This window comes from Anolis carolinensis, chromosome 5, assembly GCF_035594765.1.
Source record: "Anolis carolinensis isolate JA03-04 chromosome 5, rAnoCar3.1.pri, whole genome shotgun sequence".
Taxonomy (NCBI): Eukaryota; Metazoa; Chordata; class Lepidosauria; order Squamata; family Dactyloidae; genus Anolis; species Anolis carolinensis.
The window spans coordinates 73,800,629-73,818,668 of NC_085845.1; the positions used below are offsets into that span (position 1 = coordinate 73,800,629).

The following is an 18,040-nucleotide window of genomic DNA, read 5'->3' on the forward strand; positions in this document are numbered from 1 at the left end:
GATGCATAATTTGTAAAATCATAACTTAATTTGATGTTTAATAGGCTTTTCCTTAATCCCTCCTTATTATCCAAGATATTTGTTTATCCAAGCTTCTGCTGGCCCATTTAGCTTGGATAAGTGAGACTCTATTGTATTGTGGGATTATATATCTGTGACAGGTCCAGAGTGAGAGAAAGAGACAAGTGTGAATGTTGCAATTAATCACCTTAATTAGCATTGGAAAGCCTTCCTGCTTCAAAGCCTGGCTGATTCCTGCCTAGGGGAACCTTGTTGGCAGGTGTTAGCTGGCCCTGATTGTTTCCTGCCTGGAATTCCCCTGTTTTCAGAGTGTTGAGATACACAAACCGCATCTGCCTAGTTTCCAATATACCTCACAACGTCTGAGGATGCCTGCCACAGACGCGGGCGAAACGTCAGGAGGGAATGCTTCTGGAACATAGCCATACAGGCCGGAAAACTCACCGCAACCTAGTGATTCAGGCCAAGAAAGCCTTCGGCAACACATCATCATTGTGACTGGGAAGAAAATAACAGCCAGCCAGCCAAACAAACCTTGGCCCACGTGGCGTTGTTTTATAATTCCTCCGCCACGCCCCCTTTTCCGGTCTAGCCAATCGGAGGCCAGCTTGTGCGAAAAGGGGCGGGTGACGTGTGTTTTTATGTAAGCCTGTGGCGTCGCTCTGGACTGTCTCGCGCGCCGGCGAAAAGAGGCGGAGGCGGAGGCGATGAAAAGACAGGGGTCTGTGTTCGAGACCTTGTGTTACCTGCTCTGTCAGAAAGTGGCAACGAAGGAGAGGCGAAGTGGGCGGAGCTTCCCGTGCGCGCGCAGCGGCGGTTGAACAATTATCCCACACACGGGAGGGAGGAGGGGGTTGTTTGACAGGAGTGCGCAGGCGCGCCCAGCTCCACACACAGAGAGACCCAGTTGGGAGTTTCAAAGGAGCGTCTCGAGCGGCGGCGTCGCGTGCCACACCCCCCCTCCTGTTCTGGACGGAGTGGAGGGGGAAGGCGGAGAGGAGAAGGCGCCATGGCATCCCCTCCGAGGGCCCTGAGTGTGGAAGTTCCCTCAGAGCCCGGCGTCCCGTCGGAGCAGGAGCGGCTCCTTCGGCGCGGGGAGCGCCTGGCGTTAGGCCACCACCTGAAAGAAGCGCTGGAGGCCTACTCGGCGGCGCTGCGACTGGGCCCGCCGCCTATGCTGAGTTGCCGCCGCCGCCTCGGCACTTTAGTGGACTGTTTGGTGCTCCATTACCGTCTCCGGCAGAAGGAGGAGGCGGAGGGAGAGGGAAAGGAACAGGCCGCGGAAGCAGCAGAAGCAGCCCCAGCAGTCCCACCGCCTGAAGAGAAGGGCGAAGAGGAAGAAGAAGGGCTCTTCCGCTGCTCGGGCTGCCGCGGCTTCTTGAGCGAGCCCGTGACCGCTCCTTGCGGGCACAGCTCCTGCCGCCGCTGCCTCAGCGAGGAGTTCCGCACCCGGTGCCGGCGCTGTGGGGAGCCGCTGGGGTTGCCCTCGGCCTCCGCCACCGTGGCCCTCCGCCACCTCGGCGAAAAGTGGTTCCCGGCAGAGTGCGAGAGGGCGAGGGCATGGAGGCGCCTCGGGCAGCTCCTGGCGGAAGGGCGGCCCCGGGAAGCCCTGCTCGCCGCCAGCCGCGGCCTCGCGGAAGGTAAGCTTCAGTGGCTTCAAACGACAGGAAAGGAGATTCCATCTGATCTTCCTAACTGTGAGAGCTGTTTAGCAGTGGAACTCTCTGCCGCACAGTGTGGTGGAGGTTCCTTCTTTGAAGCCTTTTAAGCAGAGGCTGGATGGCCATCTGTCGGGGGTGCTTTGAATGCGATTTTCCTGCTTCTTGGCAGGGAGTTGGACTGGATGACCCATGGGGTCTCTTCCAACTATGATTCTGTAAGTGTTACAAGCGGAGGTAGAGCTACAAGTAGGGTAGATGTAGAGAAAGCCCATAGATGTAGCATATCTGGATTTCAGTAAGGCCTTCCTTCAACATGGTTCCCCATGAACTTCTGGCAACAAATTAGTCAAATGTAGACAAAGCAAAACTACGGTTAGGTGGATCTGTAATTGGCTAAGTGAGCAAACTCAAAGTGCTCACCAATTCTTCCTCTTCATCTTGGAAAGAAGTGAGGAGTGGAGTGCCATAAGCAGGTTTCTGTCCCTGGCCGGGTTCTGTTCAACATCTTTATTAATGACCTCATCACACTAGAGTTTGGATTCAGTTTAAGTCCACTTTAAATCCACTTTAGGTAGGGGCCTTTAAACTGCTCGGCCAGACGAGTCCTGGGCCTCACCAAACTACAAACCCCAGAATTCTGCAGGAGGCAGAAGCTGGATTTAAAGTGGATAAATGCTCAAGGGTTAGATCAGTAGTTCCCAACCTGAGTTCCACAAGAACTAAAATATGGTCTGCGGCCTCACCGTTACTACTAAGGATAATAACATAGCCCAACCAAAAAACAGTTTTTCTTAATGTCTTCATTTTTATTAGGGGTTATTTGGAATGTTGTTTCAGAAAATTGCATTAGACAGACCACTTCAGCTTTAGATTATTCAATATGGTTTTCTGTGGGCAAGCAGATGGCAACTGCTGGATGGCATATGTTTTGTATCGGAAACTACAGCTGATGTGGTCTATCCAGTGCAATTTTTTTGAATCAGCACCCCAAATAACCAAACAAAATCTAAAGTTGACCAAAAACTGATTTGTAACCTTTTTGCTACTAATGTTGGAAATTGGTCCCTAGTCAAAGTGGTCCCTGGTCCAAAAAAGGTTGGGAACCACTGACTTAGATGAAGGGTTAGAAAGCATGATCATCAAATTTGCAGAAGACACCAAATTGGGAGGATAACTAATACTCCAGGAGACAGAAGCAGAATTCAAAACAATATTAACAAATTAGAGAAATGGGCCAAAACTAACAAAATGAAGTTTAATAATAATAATAATAATAATAATAATAATAATAATAATAATTTATTTATAACCTGCTGTATCTTTCCAAGGAGACTCACTGCAGTCTCCAGCAAGGGTAACAAAATGGCAAACATTCAGTGCCAAAAACAAATAAGAAATCAAAACAGTGGATAAAACAATCTTAATATAAAATTATAAAACGACTGAAAAATCAATCAAGAATTGAACATATATGGACATAACGTAGTACATTACATGCATTTACAACATAATAAACTCTTAAGAGTTAAACTCAAAGACATTAAAAGCTAAATGGTTTCCAATATCCAACAGACAGAGGTGGGTGAGAATATATCTAGAGATGTCCTCCTCCTCTCTGTAAGCTAAAGTGGGTTTTTAAAAAGCTTTTTAAAGGAGGGGGGCATTTTTAGTTCTTTAGGGAGGGGGTTCAACAGGGACAAGTGCAAGATACTCCACAGGCAGAAAAAAGGAAATGCAACCATACAGGTGTTTTGGACTTAAAACACTTGGACGGCCAAAATTTGCCCTTGCCAGGGTTAGGGCCCTTTCACACAGTCATATAACCCAGAATATCAAGGCAGATCACTCGCAATATCTGCTTTGAACTGGGTTGTCGGAGTCCACACTGCCATACAATCCAGTTCAATCTGGATTTTATACACCTATGTGGATAGGCTCTTTGTAGAATCCTCTAGAAAGAATTTCTGGATCTAATTCTGCAACATAAGGAAATACTGAACATTAGGAAGAATTTCCTGAACATTGGGAAGAACTTCCTTATTTTAAAGGCTGTTCAGCAGTGGAACTCTCTGCCTCGGAGTGTGGTGGAAGCTCCTTGCTTGGAAACTTTTAAACAGAGGCTCGCTGGCCATCTGTCGGGATACTTTGATTGTGCTTTTCTGCATGATGGGATTAGACTAGATGGCCCATGTGATCTCTTCCAACTGTATTCTCTGATTCTACTGAATTAGTTTTGAGTGCTAACGCCTCACCAAACTGCAGATCCCAGGATCCCATAGCATCGAACCCATGGCAGCTCAAGCCCTATCCAACAAGGATGTTCAACTTGTTGAACTACTGGGTGGCATCAAAATGGCTTCCTCACCTGTACATTTAAATTGCCAAAATGGAAAGGGATAAGTTTGGAGTAACCATGTGTTGCATGTAGTTTTTGGCCCCACTTGAACTGCCATCGTTAAATGCTAAGGAACCATGGGAGCTGAAAGTTTGCTGAGGCAACAGCATTTCTAGGCAAGAAGCAGCTAAAGCCCTTGGCTTCAGAGGGTGCAACCATGGGCATTGTAGTTTTGCAAGGTCCTTTCAACTTCTCTAACCAAGAGTGCTGGTGCCTTCTCACCAAACTGCAGCTCTCATGATCCCATAGCATTGAGTCCCTGGCAGTTCAGGTCTGTTAAACAAGGGTGTGCAACTTAATTGTTGAGCTATTGGATGGCAATAAAACAACTTGTTTGGCCACTGAAATGGACAGGAAAAGGTTGGAGGAACCATTGGTGCATCTGTCTACATTGTAGAATGAATGTAGTTTGGCCCTGCTTTAACCGCCTTGGCTCAAGCCTAGAAAACTATGGGAAGCACCAGCACTCTATGATAGAGGAGACTGAAGACCTTATAAAACTACAGCTCCCATGATCCCATATAATTGAAGTTGTTGTAAGTAAGCATTATGTGCCTCTTCTTGCAGATGTAGTTCTGAGTAAGCAATATCTTCTATTGTTCGTGCCGTTCGTTCACATATTTGTGCCCCTTGAGGAGGGCATCCTTGGCTGGTTGCATGGAAGAACTCCTCCAGGGCAACTGTTCCATATGGGCTGAACTACAGAGCTCCTGAATGAAACAAATCTATTCTGTGAGGTGCGGATCTGTTTCATAACCAAGCCAGCTTCATTATGAGTGAGCTTGTTTGAACCAGTCTGCCACAAACCTGCCTTGGTAGCTCTGAAAAACTTTTCAGTGAAAGTATGCACATCGGACACAGAGTTCACGCTTCTGCAGGAATTCCAGCCATGAAGCCATTTTGTAGACTTTTTATCTTTTCAGAGTTAACTAAACAAACATCCTAAAGGTTAAATGGGGATTCTAGGTGACTGAAGGATAATGATGGTTATTACGGATAGCTTAATGAAAAGGCTTTGTGGAAGGTGACCTAGAGAGTCAGCGCACTCTAGGAGATCGGCTTTCTCTCATTCTTGGTTTAAAAGGAAAAAGATAAATATCTATTCTTGTGTCTGCAAATGGCTGCAGTTGCCAAAGATTCGAATTTTTAGGACCTGTACAAGAAAGAAGGAAACATTAAATGCACTCCTGAGGAATAGCCGCCTTTGTTCAAAATAGCTCCTAAGAGAAAAGCGTTGAAATGCTGTCATTTTTCAAACAAGTGAAAGCATTTTAAGTTTCTGTATTTCTAAATTTACTTTCAGAATAAATGTAAAAATAATTGTTCTTTTCTTCTAAATATGGGCGCAGTTTTTGGGTGGGTGAGTAAGTAAGCATCAGCATTTTTCTGTAAAAGTTTTTGAGGTAATATTTGTTAGCACTAGTAGTCAGCACATGATGTATCTTCTTTAAAAGAGGGACTTATCTTTACTCTCCTCAAATATTACTGAGACAATTCACAAGAGACTGGAGTTAGTTGCATAAGCATATGGGGGCGTGGAAGTGGAAAAGGTTGTATAATGCCAATGACATCAGACTTGGGCGGGTTGGACCTTTTAAAACATTGCTGGGGGGAAATGCAGGGTATGATGAGTTCAAGGGATATGATTAGTCTAATATTTTGTGAGCTCTTTATATTATACTCCTTACTGAGTCACTGCAGTGGCGAAACAGCCTAAGGATACTGACATTCTTAATGACAATGGACCTTGTCTGAAAAGCCTTTCTGACTTTTCTGGTGTGATTGTTATGCTTCTCAGCTGTTCACATCATATTTTGCCCCACATTTTCATTCCTCTCATTTTTGATGGACATTCTAATGTTTTTATCTTGCACTTGTGATTTTGCTATTTTACCTTTTAGACTAAACGACATATGTGTGGCTGTAAACCAATTAAACCATTAGTCTCTCTAGTTTCAGACTAGAAAGTGTAATCCAAGGTTGTTGTTGTTTTTTTTTTTTGGTTTTTTTTTTGTAATTGCTATTACAGTATCTGCATGGGGGCAGCTTATCGCTGAAAGCTTAAGTAGTGCTTTCAAAGAATTGGAAAGCTGACTCTTCTTCTTTGCACATACTGGCTGTTAAGCATTAAAACACACAATTGTTCCTAATCTCATGGCATATTGTGTACCTAAAGAAGAATGTTTACTGGAAATAGATTGTTTTTGCTGTGATATTGAGACCTACTTGATGTAGATATATGTATGCATTATGCAATAAATGTAAAGTAGTAACAAAAGAACAAGAACTTCAGAGCCTGCTGTGGGATTCAGTTTCTCAGTAGCATGGCCCAATAAGTAAAACCCGAGTTTAGTTAGTTGTGTCATATTTATGTTCTCAAATTCAGTCATAACTGTCATATTACCTAGTCAGCAAAAGCAGTCTGAGTGAAGTTTGAGAATCCAGTATAGTGGAGCTAGAATGGACTTCAGTTGAATTTATTTCAGTTATATTTGGGGTGGGGTGTTTTTGTATAAGTCAGGGTTTCTCAAACTGTGCTCCCCCAGATAATTTGGGCTTCAGCTCCCATAATTCCTAACAGTTGGTAAGCTGGCTGGGATTTCTGGGAGCTGAAGTCCAAAACACCTGGAGGAGCACAATTTGAGAAACACTGGTATAAGTTAATAGTCATAGTATGTTACATCAGGTGCTTATAGGGACTAAAGAAAGTATTTCTAATGGCTAGCTATCAGCATGAAATAGTATTATAAACTGGACTACCTGCCTTCCCACAGAAAACCCCACTTTGTATCTTTCTGATGTGTAATACTAAGGTTAGGTCACGCTCTAACATACCTGGAGGGCAACAAGTACTGGCCTAGGCTATCACGTTGATGTCTTAAGCTTAGCAGAGTTGAATAAATACATTGTTTCGTAGCATTCAAACATAACTTTATTTCTGAGATTTTAGTAACCCTGTTGTCTATTTATAGTAAAGTCCTTGTGACAACCAAATACTTTACATGCATTTGCAGAGAACTGGTGGACATCTGATCTTTTTTACTTTAATGCAAATACCAGATTTGGTCCCTTTTGAAATGGGATTTCAATTGTAGCATGAAACAGTGTGCAGAGTATTACTTTCTGAAGTGGCTTTGTAATCATGAAAATATTTTCAATTGACACAATTTTCAATTGACACTTTTAAAAGGCAGCATGCAAAAAGCTGTTGATAGTATGTTTCAGACACAGGGACATAGTAGATGTACAGTATTGGGAAGCCACTTTGACAGTAGATTTGACTGGGCAACAGTAGCTCCCAGAATCCCTCACCATTTGTTACATTGTGGAAGGCTAAGTGAAGTTGCAGTCCAGATGTATCAGAAAAATAAATAAATTTTGCATACCATGTTGTAGAATTTACTTAAATGGTGATGTAAATGTATTACTGTAGAAAAGGATTCTGATGAGAGAGAAATATTCAGTTTCCAGAAAGCTGCTGCTGGATTTGTTTGGAGAGGGTTTGACTTTGCCTTCCTGCCAGACTGACAAGAGTGCAACTCGCCTAGAGTCACCCAGTGAGTTCCCGTAGCTGAATAGAGATTCAAACTCTGGTCTGCAGAGTTAAGTCCAACATTCGAACCACTGTGCTATGCTGGCTCTAGAAAGCATTTTACATATCCTGTAATACTTTGAGGTCCATGTCATATTATGAAACAAGATCAACTGCTTTCAAGGCTCCTGTTTTTTATTAGTAGGGAAAGATGGTGGAAAGCTTTTAACCTCACTAATTAAAAAAAAAAACCCAGAAATTTTGGAAGGAGTTGATCTTGTTTTGTAACCTAATGATGTGCATACCTTCATGTTAGAGTATTACCAAAATCTCTTGTTTGGAAACCTGAAACCATGTTCCTATGCGACACTCATCTGAAACTCTGGTGGCATTTATTCTACTTGCTATTTGTGCATTAAAATTCTATATTAAAAGTGTGAGTACTATTTGCCAGCATTGGGTTGGGCAACATCTGTTGGACCAGGAGAGGCCTAAAGGAAAATAGGTGGACCCTAGTAGAATTATTTTAACAAATTGGCAAAAAATAGATATAAGCCATGAGTAAATATGAAAAAAAAAATTTCAATGGATATATAATAAATTTTCATATATAGTATGGCCTGCATTATCCAGAGGGATACTTTCCAAGACCCTCTGTGGATATCTGTAACCAATAGTGAATCCTCCCCCCCCTCCCGTTCCCTCCCTCTCCCTCTCTCTATATATACACACATATATATACACACACATATATACTTACTATTATTTATGCCCCACGTTTTTCTCTCCACAAGGAGACTCAAAGTGACTTGACTGTACTTGGACCAGAACATACCATAGAATCACACGGGAGGATCTGGAGAGGCACCAAAACACTTCTGGGGGTAGAGTGGGGAAATTTTTTGGAGTGTGAATAAGTGAAATAGATATTGAATCTGGATAAAAGTTACATAAGAATTAGAAAGTAAAATACCTCCAAGATTAATGCAGAGTTTCTCAAACTCTGCTCCTCCAGATGTTTTGGATTTCAGCTCCCACCATTCCTAACAGTTGGTAAACTGGCAGGGCTTTCTTGGAGCTGAAGTTCAAAACACCTGAAGGAGTACAGTTTGAGAAGAACGGTATATAAATTAAATAAATAAACACTGGATTAATGTAATGTTAATTTTAAAAGTAAATTTATTTTAATGCATTAAATGGTACAGTATTACATGTCACTTAGGTTTATAGAGTAGAGTAGGTTCATTATAGAGTAGGTTTTATTATGTGATTTTATTTTATTATAAAATAATTTTAATTTAAATAAACTTGGGGAAATCAACGAGCTCAAACTCGGTTAAGCAGGCAGAGGAAGCCCTTCTTTCCAGCCACAACAAAATTACAAAATTCCAATTGATCCTCCCCCTGCCCCCAGCAGACGAAGGAAATACTGCCTTCCGGCAATATCCAATCACTCTCCCCACCACCCCCTGTTCCAAAGCAGGCAGGAAAAAGAAGTCCAACCCCGTCAGACGTCAGCTTTGCTTATGCCAGGGGTGGGGAACTATGTGGATATGTATGATATAATTTGCTGGACATACCATTATTTATTTTATTTATTATAAATAAATATAAAATGATATATTATTTATAGATAACCATGATATAGCACAGATGAAGACAATGTTGTCAATCAATGCTGTTGATGATGATAGAGGGGCAGGGGATTGGACTGGATGGCCTGTGTGGTCTCTTCCAACTCTATAACTCTGTCTTACTATACATTATACAATATATATAAAACATCAAAATAAAGTCCCAAAGGCCACACAGCACAGGCAACTGCCTGCACACATTCTTGCTTACCAGCTTTGCTTCAGCAGGCAACCCATAGAAAGGTCAACTTGGAGAGGCAATAGTAGTTGGGTTAACTGGGTAGACTGGGGCAGTTATTCTTCCCTGTGCTGGGCCAGAAGAAATGATTTTGCAGGCCTTATACTGCCTGTGGGCCAGGTGTTCCCCTGCATTTTGGCTGGCTGTGAAACTCATACCAAAATTGCCATGGGAAGAAACAGGCCAAATCGTAGAGCAAATGTCTGGGAGGCAAAGGCATAGTAATTAAAACGCTATTTTCCACTGGGACAGGAAAAGAGAGGGAGCAAGGAGAAACAAGCTGAGTTGAAACAATTTACTTTCATCCCTGTCCCAATCCCGCAGCTATAACAAGTCAGGGGAAAAGACCCACACAAATCACAGCCAGAGATCCTGTGGACCTGCTGATAAAGCCTTGAAAAGAGCAGAAAGAGGGTCAAAGGAGGGCAGCCAGGGCTTATAAAACCTCTGACCCCGCCCTCCCCATGTGATTTGACTCAGAAGCACACACCCCAGGAATTTAACCGTAGTCTCTATCCAGGAAGGGCATCAAAGATGTTCCCTTGCCCACAACAGCCACAACTGTGATCTTGGGTGTAGATTATTTTGTTTTGATCACTGTTCTAATCCTGCATCTTTGATTTGGAACATATCCAGCGCTTTTATCAATGACTCCAATTATGTTTTCTGTGTACTGTAATTTCCTTAAATCTTCATCTGAGTTTCAGTTTTTGCAAGGATTGTTAGAGGCACCAGATCCAAGGATTGGGTTGTTAGAGGCACCAGGATTTAAGTGGAAAACCAAGGGCCAGACCAAATGAACTTGGGGGCTGAAGTTATGCAATGTATATATGAAAGCTTTATGCTAAAGTGCTTTTTGTTGTTGTTTTTGCTTTTAGATCCTAGTGATTTGATGTTACAAGTGTATAGAGCTGAATCCTATGCGGGTATCCAAGATCTTAAATCTGCCCTAGATGACCTGAATGCTGTTACTGCTAAAATGCCAAAATGGCCAGAGGTAAATGTAAATCCACAAAATATTTGCATTATAAAATATGTAAAAATGATGCTAGGAAGGTGGATCTAGATGGCTTATATACCCAGCCTCATCATGTTACAAAGAATGCTTCCAAAAGTGAATGAGTGTTTTTAGCAGTTGTATCACAATTCAGTTTTAGCAGAAAATATCCTGTTCTGCTTTTGACTGTATTGCCAAGCACAACTGTGGAGCAGTTGGATGTTTGGCTCAACAGGCCTGTTTCCATCAAATACACAATTAACCACATGCATACATACACACTCTTTTGGTTCTGAAAAAGATCTGGCTTGGTTTAAAGTTATCGGCAAGTTGTGAAATGCCATGTGAAGACAGTCAAGTGGATTGGTCTATTTTTGATTCCCCCCCCCCTTTTTGTGAAGGGCAGGGAGGAGCTACTGCACTTAACTGACTAAAATAAAGTATCGTACAAATATATACGTTTCACCAATAATTGTAAACCAAGCGCCATAAGCATATAAAATAAAGGTAGAAGGCTCTGTCGCAATGGACTGATGAAGACATACTGTTTCCTCTGTACTGTTTATTGCTTTTCTTTTGACTATTTAATTCCATCAGAATACCACCTTTCTGATATGATTCAGCCAATAGCATAACTCCCCAGTTTTTGTAATCCAGTTTTGAGAGTATTATTTGGAAGTATTTTTCACTTATCTAACTGTGGCCCCTTCTACACTACCATATAATACAGATTATCAAAACAGATAATCTACATTATCTGCTTTGAACTGGGTTATATAAATCTACACTGCCATATAATCTAGTTCAAAGCAGATAATATGGATTTTATATGTCAGCGTAGAAGGGGCCTCAGAATATATTGAAAGCTGATAAAATTTCAACCAAATAGTACTGTTCTAAAGATCCCTGTGCCGTCCGCCGGACAATAAAAAGCTATAAAACTGAAACGTGCTGTCCTTTATCCGGGCGAACTGCAAATCCCTATAAGCTGTCCTATAGATATTGAACGACTGAGTCTGGATAACTTCAAAAAAGGATGTTTATTCATACAAGGTTGTAAACCTGGCACAGATCTTAAAGTTGCAGAAAATGAAACAAATTTCTATAGGTTTTAGTCACAGAATTATCCCTGGTTCCAGAAGGCAAAGGTGATTATAAAACCACTATACCCTAATCACGCTGCCTATATTAGAAGGAGAAACTCTTTCCTTCCCTATCTTTACAGCAAAGATTAGTTCTAGAAGCGATGGAATAACTCTGCTCCTCTAACTAGATTTCCTATTCCAGATCAATATAATTCAATACTTATCTAATTTGGATAGGCTTAGATTGGCCTGGTTTTGAGGATGATTTGTCCCAGTTAGCTTTGCACAGCTCCAGCACGTTGGAAGACTATAGCCAGAATGAAGCTCCAAAATGGAGACTAGACCCTGGTAAAAAGGGCGGTCCTAAGATGTTGCACTCTTTGACCAATCACTGCAAAGAAAACTGCAGCCAGCTCTTGCAGATTCCAAGCCACTTTTCCTAGGCTTTTGCAGCCAGAGGCTCAAACAAAATGTAAAGGAGGGAAAACAAACAAACGACCAATAGGTAAGGCAAACCATCGTCCTGGGGGACGGAACAGTCCCCGCTAAATTCCCAGGATGTGGGAATTTACCAATCAAAAACATACAAACACCTTTGTATACACAACAATACAAACACTAGAACTTTAAACATCTCCAATAAGCAACACGAGGTCACTAATTGGTCTGTCCAAAATGGACACTTTGCCTCTGTTGCAAGTCTTTAATTGAACTTTCCTGACCTTACCGTCCGGGCAAGGAAAGGTCTTTAATACAATGCCCATGGGCCACGCATGGCGGGGCAAGTCTTTGTCCTTTAACAACACAACGTTGTTAACCTCAATGTTGTCCTGTGGGCTTTGCCAGATTCTTCTAGCTTGAAGCTGGCTTAAGTACTCAGCTTTCCACCTTTTCCAAAAGTGGTTGGCCAAGGACTGCACCTGTTTCCACAGGGCACGGTGAGTTCCGTCCGGAACTGGCAACATGACGTCCTTCCATCCTGGCACCTTTTGTGTCAAAATAAGTGCAGGAGTCAGTGGTTGTAAGTTCTCAGGGTCACTGGTAAGGGGAACCAGCGGCCGGTTGTTGATAATTGTGGTAACTTCCGCCATAAGTGTCACCAAAACATCATGCGTCAATGACCTATGACTCAAAAGCATGGCATTAAGGATTTTGCGACTAATACCAATCATCCTCTCCCAAACACCACCCATGTGGGAGGCGTGAGGAACATTGAAAGTCCACATAATTTGTTCAGTATTCGTAAAGTTCTGAACCTTTGGGTCTCTCCCAAACCTAGACACACAATTGAGTTCTTTGGTCGCACCTACAAAATTGGTGCCACAGTCCGACCGAATTGACTTAATTGGCCCTCTGAGGGCTATGAACCTTTTCAATGCGTTTAAAAATGATGAAGTGTCCATTCCTTCTATGACTTCTATATGGACAGCTCGTATTACTAAACAAGTAAACAAAACTGCCCACCTCTTGTTATTTACAACACCACCCCTGGTTTTCCTAGTGACAACCTCCCAAGGACCAAACACATCGATTCCCACATGGGAAAAGGGTGGGTCTGTCAAAGTCCTATCCTGAGGTAGTTCTGCCATCAACTGACTTTGACAGTTTCGCCTAAGGCGCCTGCATTTAACACATTTGAAAATACAACTGTTGACCAACCTTTTGGCATTAACTACCCACAGACCTTCATTTCTAAGGGCTGCCTCAGTTAGAGTTCTACCCTGATGATGGATCCTTTCATGGTGATGCCGAACGAGCAGCAATGCAGTGTGACTATTAGGGGGTATGATGATGGGGTTTTTTATGCACGCCTTGAGTTTAGCTTTGGCTAACCTTCCTCCAACTCTCAAAATACCCTCCTTGTCTAGAAATGGGTTTAACTCATTTAGAAGACTTTGATTAGGGATGTTGAGCCCTTGCTCTAGCCTAGCTATTTCCTGCTTGAAAGCAGATCTCTGCACTGACTTGAATATGACGCTCTTAGCCTTTATCATATCCCGGACCTGTAAAGGCTCACTATCTTTGCAAGCTAAACGATGTATAAGCCTAGCTACTACTCTAAGAAGACTGTGCCACTCCGAAAAACGTTCAAAACGGTGTGGTTCCAGGCAAGATCTTTGGCCCATCTTGATTTCTGTGGTCATCTTGCAAACTTTCACCTCTGCACTTCGTGAGACTTGAGCATTCATAATGTCCGAAAACCTTTGCTCATCTTTCGAGAGCGCTGTGGCTTCGTCTCTCTCAGAGACTTTGAAGATGGAGGAATACTCTGGAGTTATTGCTTGGCAGTAGACTGAGATGTGACTTAGGCAACTGCGCACAAGTGTAGGACGTCCACCTTTAAGCACCTGTGCTTGATTGGAGTCCAACGACGATGGTGGGTGCATCTTGTTTATGCACACTGGGCCTGTAACTGTCCAGCCTAGTGGTAGCAGCTGAGCAATGGGCGCCCCTGGAGGTCCCTTAACTTGGTCGTTCACATAGAACAAGTTCGGACAGTCCGCACCAAGCAGAAGGGCAATGTCCACATCTGGACGGAAAGCAGGTAAGGCGTTCTTCAGCCTTCGCAAGTGTGGATGAGCCTCCACAACTTCTCTAGTTACAATCTGTTTTTTGTTCCGAGGGATGGAGGAACACTCAATCAGGTCTGGCAACTTGAACTGTCTCTTCTGGTCACAAGAGGAAACAACAAAGCCGGATGCTATGCGACCCTGCAACTTCTTCTTCCCTACACAGGTGGACATGGTGTAGTCGACCGTCTGGGTTTTTATGTCAAACAGTTGGAAAAACTCTGGAGTCGCCAGGGAGGCGTCGCTTTGTGAATCCAAAGCCACGTAAAGTCTCTTTTTAAGCCAAGGTCTTCTGGCTGGATATACATCTGCTAGGCAGATGGGATGGCAGACTCTGAACTGGTGCACGTCAGAGCATAGTTCAGTACAGGCGACCGATGGAGCATCCTCCTGCATCCGTGACGCGGCCTGCATGTTGGTGGCTTCAGTAGATGACCCTTCTTTGGAAGACGTGTCCCCTTTGGCGCGGGAGACAGCGTCAGAGTTGTGCATCGCGGTGCAATGCTTAAGGCTGTTACACCTTGCGCATTTGACGTCCTCTTTGCAGTTGGATGCAAAGTGAAGAGTTGCTCCACAGCACCTAAAACATATGCCCAGCTTCTGTACAATCTGTTGTCTTTCTTTATAAGGCTTCTTGCCAAATTCCCGGCAGTTGGCCAAACTGTGAGGCTTTTGGTGAATGGGGCAGAGCACCTCTTTTACCTCCGACCTGGGTTCGTCAGCCTTGTGTTGAGTTTCGACTGCCTTTACGCTGACAGGTCTATTGGCCTCTCTAGGTGGTTTCTTGTCCACTTCAGGTGCCTTCTCTGGCTGGGTCCCTTGGTATAAGGTGGGGAGGCCCGTCTGCGGATCATTCCTTTCTCTGGCCGCCCTTGTGATGAACTGGACCAAATGAGAAAATGGAGGGTATGCCTGGGAGTGGGCCTCCTTGTAGTTGAAGACCTCCTGTCCCCAGCGTTCTTGCAAAGTGAAGGGCAGCTTGGTCAAGATCTGCCTCTGGGACAGGTGCTGATCGAGGCACTTCAAACCGGGCAGTTCTGGATTCTCCTTGGCCGACTCTAATTCCGCAAGGAGATCGCTGAGGTCCCACAAGAGTTTGAAGTCTTTGAGTTTTAAAGCTGGGAACCTTTGGAGCTTGTCCATAAGAGATGCTTCAATCTCTGTGCTGGCCCCATACCTCTGCTGCAACCTGGCCCAGGCCTTTTCCAGGGCTTTGTCGGGATCGGCTACGTGGGTTGCGTAGATCTTCTTAACTTGTGAGGATGAGGCTGGGCCCAACCATGCAGCCAGAAGAGTCAGTTCTTCCTCAGGCAATAACTTTAAGTCTCTGATTGCTCTCTGGAAGGTGGCCTTCCAGAGAAGAAATTCCTCAGGCTTGTCCGAAAACTTTTCGACACCCTTGTCCTTAAGATCTCTTCTGGGGCTTCTGATGATGGAGACAAGCTGGGACTCTGGCGTCAAAGGGAACAATTGAGGAGTTTGCTGTTGTGGAGTGGACTCCCACCGTGTACCTTGCGTCAACCTTTGGCCTCTTGGAGGGATGACATCGACCACTGACGAATCGATGGTTCCCTGTGCAGCTGTCTGTAGGGGCCAACTAGCACTTGGCCTTGAGGCCCTGATTGACTGACCTAGGGTTTTAGCAGGAGGCACAGGTAGCTCGAGCAAGGGTGAGCTCCCCGCTATGACGCTCTGCTCTGCAGGAAACTCAAAAGTGACTTTGGGGCCCTGCTCTGGGTAAGGAGAGAAGTCTCCCTGTTCCTCATCCGAAAACTGGCTGTACATGCTGCCAAGGTGCGCAAACACTTTGGCAGAAGGGTCCTGTATTGGTAACTGGCTTACATTTTCTTCTGTGAGTGGCTCAATTAGGGCCTTGGCCAAAGTCTCAGCCCTTACCCTTTTGGCTGCGGCATCCATCTTTATTCTAAGCATCTCTATACGAGCCTGTTCTATTTGCATTTCGCTTTGTCTTTGGGCCTGTTCCATTTGCATTTCGCTTTGTCTACGGGCCTGTTCCATTTGCATTTCGCTTTGTCTACGGGCCTGTTCTATTTGCAGTCGTTGCTCTTCTTCTTTAAAGGGAAGGGTGAGATCAGCTGCCTTAGCATCAGCCTCCGCCCCCGCTACCTTGCTCTTTAGCTCTAGACGTGCAGCCTCCTTAATGTGCAAGGCAGCTAGGGAAGAGATGGCACTCCCAGCAGCAGAAGACTTGCTAGAGTGGCTATGTTTAGATGATGCACACTCCCTTAGTTTAGATACCTGGCTAGAGCGGTTGGACTTAAGACTAAGTGCCACAGCAGGTGATTTTAAAAGATTGGTCTCATGGCTGCTTAAGGAAGACTGATTTCCTTTTGGCTCAGACCTTAGATTAACAGATGGAGAACTAAATTCCAAGGCATCTAGAATTGCCCTCACCTTATTTTCTTTCTCATTAGTGTCAGCTAAGACACTCACTATTTCTAACTCTGAATCCTTGGCGTTAATGCGCTCGAGGACCTGGACTATCTTAGACACCAAACCCCTCCAAATACCGAAGGTCTCTTCAAGGTCTGTCTGTAATATGGATGGCACCCTTGTAATACCCAAGCTCTCAATTCTGTCCATTAATGTTGTGATGCGCTCCCATGCCGAACCTAACCTCACATGGAGGAGCTCCTTTTCGTCTATTAGATGGGCTAGCATTTTGGCTGAAGGGTGCTTTATCCTTTGGGGCCTTTCATTCCTACCTTCAGCCTCAGAAGGAGGTATACCATCTGTATCATCTTGAAATTGCATAGACATTATGTATTCTTAATAGCAAGTAAATTTACAACAAAGGCAAATGCAATATACCTGCAAGTAAATTTACAATAAAAGCAAATTCAATATATAATACAATTCACAGCACTTAACCATAGCAATATATATCACTAAGTAACTATACTTTACAAAGATTGTGACCTTTGGCGCCAGACTTTGGTGGGCAAGCTGCAAAATGTCAACTGACAGCAACTTGCCACTTGATACCTCCCTTGCCCGAGTGACGTAAACTGCCAAAATGGCGACTTCGCCAAATTTTCAAGCACCTCGTGCTCTGCGGCTCGAGGCCTGCCGCCGAAGGAGCACCGAGGCTGGCTTTGGAAAGGAGGAGAGAAGAGACGCCTCCTCCCCGCTGTGAAGGGAGGTCACCACCTCAGGTCGATGAGGCAGGTCACCACCGCAGGTCGATGAGGCAGGTCACCACCGCAGGACGATGAGGCAGGTCACCACCGCAGGACGATGAGGCAGGTCACCACCGCAGGACGATGAGGCAGGTCACCACCGCCGGACCATGAGGCAGGTCACCACCGCAGGACAATGAGGCAGGTCACCACCGCCGGACCATGAGGCAGGTCGAAGCCGGCCGAGTGCTCCGGCCGAACTCGCAGCAGCGTTGCCAGGCCTGTCCAGGTTCTAGCCTGGTTCTGGTGGGCTTCACGCCTCAGAGCCAGCCAAAGAACTGTCGCTGGTGCTCCGCGGCTCGAGGTCTACCGCCGAGGGAGCCCTGGACGTTGCTGGGAACTGCACAGCCTGTGCAAACCCAGAAAGCCACTGGGCCACGTGCGCACACGCGAGCCAAATAGCAAGGAAATAGAGCCCCACTATTTGACTCCTTCAGGTCTGAGAGCGGGCTCCACTGCCTCAGACGCTGGTAGAGTCTTTAGGTATGCAGACTGAGCTCAGGCGGAAAAGCCGCGGCCTATACTAAACTTCCTAAACTATAAAAAACTATAGGCTGTGCAAGCTAGCTCAAGCGGAAAAACCGCTGATCTACCTCAAAACTGTGCCGTCCGCCGGACAATAAAAAGCTATAAAACTGAAACGTGCTGTCCTTTATCCGGGCGAACTGCAAATCCCTATAAGCTGTCCTATAGATATTGAACGACTG

At 44.5% G+C, this 18,040-nt stretch overlaps 1 protein-coding gene across 1 annotated transcript in view; it reads left to right on the forward strand.

Annotated features, from left to right (window-relative positions):
* Nucleotides 1-678: 678 nt before the first annotated feature.
* lonrf1 (LON peptidase N-terminal domain and ring finger 1) overlaps nt 679-18,040 on the forward strand; it is a 32,185-nt gene continuing 14,823 nt past the window's right edge. Inside the window, exons 1-2 of the mRNA XM_003221581.3 lie at nt 679-1,661; nt 10,360-10,478. Of these exons, the coding sequence (XP_003221629.2) occupies nt 1,031-1,661; nt 10,360-10,478 (750 nt within the window). The 5' untranslated portion in view covers nt 679-1,030. The remainder of the gene's footprint in view (nt 1,662-10,359; nt 10,479-18,040) is intronic.